This window comes from Tribolium castaneum, chromosome 10 (assembly GCF_031307605.1).
Source record: "Tribolium castaneum strain GA2 chromosome 10, icTriCast1.1, whole genome shotgun sequence".
NCBI lineage: Eukaryota > Metazoa > Arthropoda > Insecta > Coleoptera > Tenebrionidae > Tribolium > Tribolium castaneum.
Window position 1 is genome coordinate 3,452,572 of NC_087403.1, and position 7,270 is coordinate 3,459,841.

Below are 7,270 nucleotides of genomic sequence, written 5' to 3' on the forward strand. Positions count from 1 at the left end.
ACGAAGTACCAAAAACTATTTTTTTAGATTTGGCGGTACATTTTGGTTATTGAAACTCTTGCGCACGCATAGTTTGTGTCACGTGACAAATTTGGTGGCTGTCTTCTGTCATTTGGTTGTCTGTTTTGTACCGCGTTGGTTCTTCCATCAAAGGTTGGTTTAAGTTTCGCAAAAAATCTGGTAAATCCCTTCACATCCGCCCTTAAAATCACAAAATGCCCCGAAATACCGCCCCCTTGCTTCCAACCTTGCCAATTTTGGTCGTTTTCGAGCGCCCTAAACCCTTCAAACGACCAAATAAAGCCGAATTAAGGTTATGTGCGCCAGTGTTGTGAATTTGTAGCTTCGCCAGCTGCCTAAAACGTGGCTGAAATTGATAGTTTTGGTGTGATTTAAGGATCAACCATGGCGCCGAAGGGAAATAACATGATCCCGAATGGTCACTTTCACAAGGATTGGCAAAGGTTTGTTAAAACTTGGTTCAACCAACCTGCGCGGAAAATACGCAGGAAGCAGAACCGTATCAAGAAAGCTAGGGCTGTCGCTCCTAGACCTGCAGCGGGGGCTTTGAGACCTATCGTCAGGTGCCCCACAGTCAGGTATCACACTAAAGTGCGTGCAGGGCGCGGATTTACCCTACAGGAGTTGAAGGTGTGTTGAGTTTGTGCCAGTTGTTGGCTTTATTGACTTGTTTTGGTAGGCTGCCGGAGTTAACAGCAATTTAGCTAAGACCATTGGCATTGCTGTTGATTACAGAAGGAGGAATAAGTCCGTTGAATCTGTGCTCCTAAACGCCCAACGTTTGAAGGAATACAGGTCCAAACTTATCTTGTTCCCCATCAACAACAAGAAGAAGTTGAGGCCTGGTGAAGCCACTGAGGAGGAAAGAAAGGTAATTTCCAAAGTTTGCTCACAAGCTTGATTGAGAAATATTTCTGGGACAATGAAGCTTTGTGAATTGTTATGACTTGTATTGCCTTTGCAATGGAAATTGACTATCAAATAAAAATGACACGGCTTGATAGTTAATTGTTTAAGTACATAATTACTGTTTTTCTAACAATAATTAAATGCCATTTTATTTATCTTTGTATGTTTAAAGTTTTGTTTTTCTTATTGCTGTAATTACTTCAAAGTCGTAAATACGACATTAGTTATTTGCTTTACGTGTTTGGAGCAATTTTTCTGCAGCACGAGCGCAGGAGTGCTGTGGGAAATTGCTTTCCAAACAAGTTAGTTACAATATTTTTGTAACTAATCAATTATAAGAATTTATACCCAAAATAAACGTTAAACTTAATTCCTACACCCTTTCTAAGACAAAACTAATCAAACTCTCCCATTGTATAATTGAGGTATTGTCGTAATGGCGTAAAATAAAATCTCTTTTTTGTTTGGAAGCAATCAGTTTATTTTTTAGACAACTTGTTCAAATTAAAATAACTGAATAAAGACTCATTTGTTTGATTAGTATGTTTTCGCGTTAGGTCGCCACTCAGTTGACATCTGAAGTGTTGCCAATCCGCCAATCAGCGGTCAGAACAAAAGCGAGAGTTCCAACTGAAGAAGAACAGAACTTCAACGCTTTTATCACTCTTAGAAAGGTAAAAAAAAAACTACAATGGTAAAAATTTTGTAAATCAAATGTGTTATTTTTAGGCGCGTGCTGATGCTCGCTTTGTTGGTATCCGTGCTAAGAGAGCGAAGGAAGCCGCCGATAATCCTGATGATGTAACAAAAGCGGCTAAGCCAAAAGGCAAGAAGTAAAAGAGACGTTTTTGTATAATTAATTAATTCTAATAAAAAATTTACAAACCCGATTTGTTCTGTTTTATTTACAATTTTTACCCATTTTCGCCTCCTGAAATAAATTTACCTTCATCCTGAAATGTCCTCAAGTTAGTAGGCCTCGTATTCCGAAAAAATAATGAAAATATATTTCGTAATAATACGTATTACGGATGTTCTGCTTGAGTATTTTTTGACTAGTAATAAAAAGCGATTACAGGAATCTGCACGATCTTGTAGTGTGTCTATCTATGATCAAAGCTAGGTACTATTTTGTAGATTCCTCTTCATTCTTTGCATTTTTACAACTTTTACCGGTTTTTATTGGACCACACAAGCTCTCCGTTTTACATAATTTCAAATTAATTACACGCTTTTTTAATTAATCTATCAAATCTTACCGTTATTAAAAAAATGCTTCGGAAATTTTGTTAGGATGTTTTGTGCCTTCCATTTTTGGAATTAAATTCATCGTAACAAAAAATTAATGGACCTAATAGACCTTCAACCCGCACCAACATTTTCGTATGGTGACGTAAGTGTGTTCTTCTCGAGCAAAAAAATCGCTGGGCCATTTGAGAATTGGGCAGCACTTTGAAAAGAATGAATCTCTGACTTCCTTGGCGAACTATAATAATGCTGTTGTGGTTTCTTTGTCTTGTCTATTTTTTGGTTTGAATAACTCGGACCGAATTATTTTTATTCCCAGAATGGTTATAATTCCCAAAGTGGAAGATTACAGCGATTAACATAAATATGAGCACCTTTACTTAAGTCATTAATCTTGGGTAATTTTTAATTATACGCCAGCAGTGCACATTGACTTAAGATTCGTTCACAGGACCACAGGAAACATAAATTTCGTGGCTTGATCAAAAAAATAAAAAATTTATTAGCAATAAATCGATGGGTCCATTAACCCTGCCTAACTGTTCAAAATTGCTTGGTTTCGCACAGATTCGAAATCTAACAGAACATTTTCGAAACGAGTTTAATTTGCATGTTTTTCTGGAAGAATTTGCGAAAAAATCGCGCTAGTCGCAAGAATGCGCGTAGAGGGGAGAAATAAATTGCCGTAATGAGCTTATGATTATGTAAATAAGCGCCGGTTTTGTGTATGTTTTAAATTAAATTGGTGGTCAGGCATCTGCAAAAAGATGTCTTCGAAGCCTCTATGATGCAATAAAAAGTCCGTTTGTGACGTTCCGACGAAGAGGTCAAAAAATAACCATCTGAAGTTTATAATAGGAATATCCATGGGAGAGGGATAGGGGGAAGTTGCATCCGGTAATCACAGCCACAAAAACAACAAGCGATTGTAAAGCTTCTCAGTCGGCGAGTTCGCTTTTGATAAAGAAACATCATGGGTTACGTTAGTGGTTTATCTGCTGTTTTAATATTTTTTATTAGTTTGTCCACCGGTAAGTACTTCATCTAGCACGCTTATCAGTGATTAGCGGCGATTTTTGCAAGAATGCGTTCGTTATGCGTTAAATTTGAATCGCACTTAACTCATTGTCAAGTCACACATGCGCTTTGTTTGAACGATTGCATGGAATGCTGGGCAATTTCGTTTGAGAAAAATTGTAAAAAGCACAACAAGTTTTTACCACGGCTGTAAAAATCTTAAATATCTCTTTGCAGTTAATCGCCCTTGAATGGGAAATTGGTACTATTTATGGCCTGAGTCTTGTACGGCAGGTCTCATTTTTCTGATTTCGCACAAACATTATATTTATTGCCGCGAGTCGTCTCGCGGTTTTTTTCGGAAAAAAGGGTTTCTCCGGCTCGGCGACACGGGGCGAAGCATTTGAATTTTTTCAAGGTTGCGATGTATTTAAAATTTAACAGGTTTAGTATCCTGTCTGGATATAGACCTTTTTTGTATTCATAGCAACGCCGTTTTTCACATCTTTACATCCGATAGAGTCTCGCTTAGTTCCGGAATATGACTAATACTAAATAAATATTCAGCTCAGGTCCGATCAGTTATTCGTTTCTATAAATCGGTATTAGCATTTTGCAGGTCTTTGACTTTTTTTGTTCATATTCCTTGTCCTTGAATGGACCAAAAAGCGGACGAGTCCGTGACTGCTCAAATATTTTAATTGTTTAAACAAAGAGGATCTTCTTGCAACGAAATTTCTACCAGGTCACTGACTCCGTGTTTGGATAAACCGAACACCAGTCTTATCTCACTTGTACCTGTCTCATTTTAATCATCAATTAACAGGGCAAAGAATAACCACCATCCAGCTCGATGGCGTCCAGTACTTCGTCAGCAGGATGAACCCTTACTCGCCCGAATTGAACTACTACCTGGCTTACCAGTACTGCAGGTCTTTAGGGCTCCAATTAGTCTCGTTTGAAACTAAAGAAAAAGCAGACTCGATCACCCAATACCTCAAAAACGCCGGCTACGACAAATTCGATTTCTGGACTTCGGGGAATCGGCTCGGGACTCACATGTTCCTCTGGATGAGCACCGGACTCCCCTTTAACGCCACTTTCAACTACATGAGAAAAGCGGACGGCGAGGACGAGAACGGGGCCACTATTTCCGACATCGTCAGCGGCAGCACTAGCCCTCAGAGAACCGCAAGGGAGAGGTACTCGGCCTAATTTCCATGAATTACCAACTCAGACATAATCTAGTTTAAATAATCGGTCTATATTTTTTTGAACACCCGATGAAAGACAAAATATTTTTATTATACCGGGTGTCCAGCGCAGCTCCTGTCTTCTGTAGCCCAATTATTATTAAATTTGGACTTTTGATATTTTGTAGATGTTATTTATGCTTTAGGACGCATTTCAGGAAAAAAAATTGATTATACAATGTCTTGAAAATGTATGTGGTCATAATAATATGCTTTATTTTTTGTGCTCATTTCTTACATATCTCTATTTTTTCAACTTGGATCAAAAATTACTGTTAAAAAATAAAAAAAAAATGTTTTACACCTTTAATTTTAAAAATTAATAAAAAATACATACAGTGCTTCCTTAATAACTGTTTGCATTTTTTATTAGTTTGTAAAACTAAGACTAAAACTTTTTTTTTGGTTTTTATTTTTTCAACAGTAATTCCTGAACCTATCTGAAAGACTTAGTCACATATGTAAGAAGCTAAAGGGGCACAAAAATAACAGCATGTCATTAAAAAATTATTCCAACTTTACCAAAACTAAAACTTTACTAAAGGTGGACCATTCTGTAGGTAGTAAAGATATATTTTTTCATACATTTTATTTTTTAATGCTACATTTAGACACCCTATTTACAGTTTTCTTTAAATAGATTCTTGGACCACTCGTTAAACTCGTTCTTGCACAGATTTTAATTTCACTGATGTTTAATGGATGATTGACAAGGGGTTTTGTTTCAGTAGCGATAGCGGGTCGGCCAACGGGTGCGTGGTCCTGAAGGCCCCGAACTTCGAGTGGGATACTGACGATTGCGTGTCAATTAAAGATTTCATTTGCGAGCAAACCCGTTGCTATTATTACAATTATGGTTCTATTCCTGTGTCCACTGCGCAGGGGTAAGAAGGTGAGAGCTCAACAGCGACTCATCTTGGGTTATTTATAAATTGTGCCGTCATTTTTAACTACCACCTTGTCCCGTAACTCTACTAAGTGTAAATAGCTTAAGCTTCTAGAAACCGTTAAGGTCCCGAACCTAATTTGAATTGAATAGTCGATTATAATCCAACTTTTAACACGGTGGTAGAATTAGCTAGTGTTTAACCCAGGTGATTGGTGGTTGAGAAGGCTTCGATTAACCGGACTCGAACTAGCGCAGTTGTTTCACATTTTGTAAACACGTTGTTTCAGGAAACCAAAACCCACAGTTACGACCACTCAGTCGACTCCGACGACCGAAAGTATCAAAAATAACTTTATTCATATTAGTAATATTATAAATAAGCTTCGCTCAACTCAAACAGCTAAAAAATCGGACAAACTGGATGATTCTGCAATTCTGACTGACAAGGAGAATTTGGAGCAGGCCACAAATGGTCCGTACGACAATTTTAACTCGCACGATGAATTGCAAGATGATCCGGCAGCTATCGCTGATCAGGCTTCTGATTACGTCTCCACTATTCAGCCTGAGAAGCTCATCACCACCATCGATCCTTCCAATCCGTCCATGAATTAGTATTTATTGTATGTGATGTCATGTATTACATTCTCTGTATTTTTATAGCAGTTTAATGTAGCAGTAAACAGTAATAAAGACATTCTTTTTTAATCGGAGTTGTTTTTAATTTGCCGCGTCTGAACGCCACCTTTGAACAGTGAGGTAAAACGCGTTGGGTTTGGCGTAGCTGCGCTACCGGCCGGCCGAGGGCAGGACGCGTCAATTTTTGCCGCTAAAAATATTTCAAATAATTTTTTCGACTTTGCCGGTAATCTATTTCACTTACCAGATGTGTAGCATTATAGAACCACCGTTAGTTCTCGATTATTTTCAACAGTAAAGTTGGATCACAATTGAATTATTCCGCGATTGCTTGGATAAAATTAACAAGTATGAGGTTTAGAAAGGCTTGGAAGACGAATTAAATTACCTATTATATTACGGTAACGAGCTAACGGTTACATAATCAACTTTGAAATTCCTTACAAAGTTTTATTTTGTTATTTCGCACTTTTTCAATTTAATGTGATGCTGGAGTTTGGTCGCAGTAATTGATTGCACTAGCAGACAAATAATTACGCTGATTTATGGTTTAATTGAAATTCTTTGTTTTGAGCTGATTTATCGGATCACTGGTTGTGTTTTCGATTGTACCCATTCAAGTGACGTTATTTGATTAGTATGAAGTTCGCTAGCGGAAAATTGAAATTTGCATTTTGCAGTTGCACCAAGATAATGTGTAATTAATTGATTAACAACGTTTCTTCAAACATAATTGAACTGTTAATTATATTCTCGGGATTTCTAAATTCCAAACACCGGTAAACGACGTTTGTCAGTCATCAAAAAGCGTGGAGCCAAGCGTATTTGATCCAATTCACATTCTGATAAAATTAATTTGTGGATTATATAATGTGATCGTTTTTTATTTTTTATTTTCTTTAGTTTTTAAAAAACAAATTTCCAGTTGCGAACTATAAAGTTTAACAAAATTGTATTTGAATAAAATTGCTTTTCAATTTTTCAAATTAATTTTCAATTAATTAATTGGTAAATTTACGTTAATCCAAGATTTTCTGAATACTCGAAATACTGTTGGGTGTAATTTTCTTATTTATTGCTTTCCAGTTTGAATAAAATAGTACGATTTTTGGTCAAATTCATAAAAAATAAGAAGAAAACCGATTAGGTTGGTACTTTCCAGGAATAAAATAAAATTTATTTAGAAAATTTCGAATAGGTAAGATTTGTAGGTATACATAATACATGATGATTTACGTAAAATTACGTAATGACGGCTCTTGCAAAAAATATAAAACACAAAATACGAGCTGGT

General features: G+C 36.7%; 2 protein-coding genes across 5 annotated transcripts; both read left to right on the forward strand.

Annotated features, from left to right (window-relative positions):
* The first annotated feature begins 9 nt into the window (after positions 1 to 9).
* Positions 10 to 1,820, forward strand: RpL13 (Ribosomal protein L13). The gene is made up of 5 exons (XM_962806.5): positions 10 to 153; positions 398 to 651; positions 701 to 892; positions 1,488 to 1,604; positions 1,660 to 1,820. Exons 2-5 carry the CDS (start codon positions 406 to 408, stop codon positions 1,765 to 1,767), a joined length of 663 nt encoding a protein of 220 aa, XP_967899.1. The 5' UTR covers positions 10 to 153; positions 398 to 405; the 3' UTR covers positions 1,768 to 1,820.
* A 1,231-nt stretch (positions 1,821 to 3,051) lies between these two features.
* On the forward strand, positions 3,052 to 6,045 carry LOC656349 (uncharacterized). Of its 4 annotated transcripts, none has more exons than XM_008195170.3 (4): positions 3,052 to 3,209; positions 4,022 to 4,397; positions 5,177 to 5,332; positions 5,625 to 6,045. In XM_008195170.3, the coding sequence occupies exons 1-4, from the start codon at positions 3,152 to 3,154 to the stop codon at positions 5,950 to 5,952; spliced, it is 918 nt and encodes a 305-aa protein (XP_008193392.1). In that variant the 5' UTR covers positions 3,052 to 3,151; the 3' UTR covers positions 5,953 to 6,045. The 4 variants fall into 4 exon arrangements, with proteins under 4 accessions (XP_008193392.1, XP_008193393.1, XP_008193394.1 ...); XM_008195171.3 differs by having other exon boundaries at positions 5,180 to 5,332; XM_008195172.3 differs by having other exon boundaries at positions 5,177 to 5,340; positions 5,625 to 5,863.
* Positions 6,046 to 7,270: the final 1,225 nt, after the last annotated feature.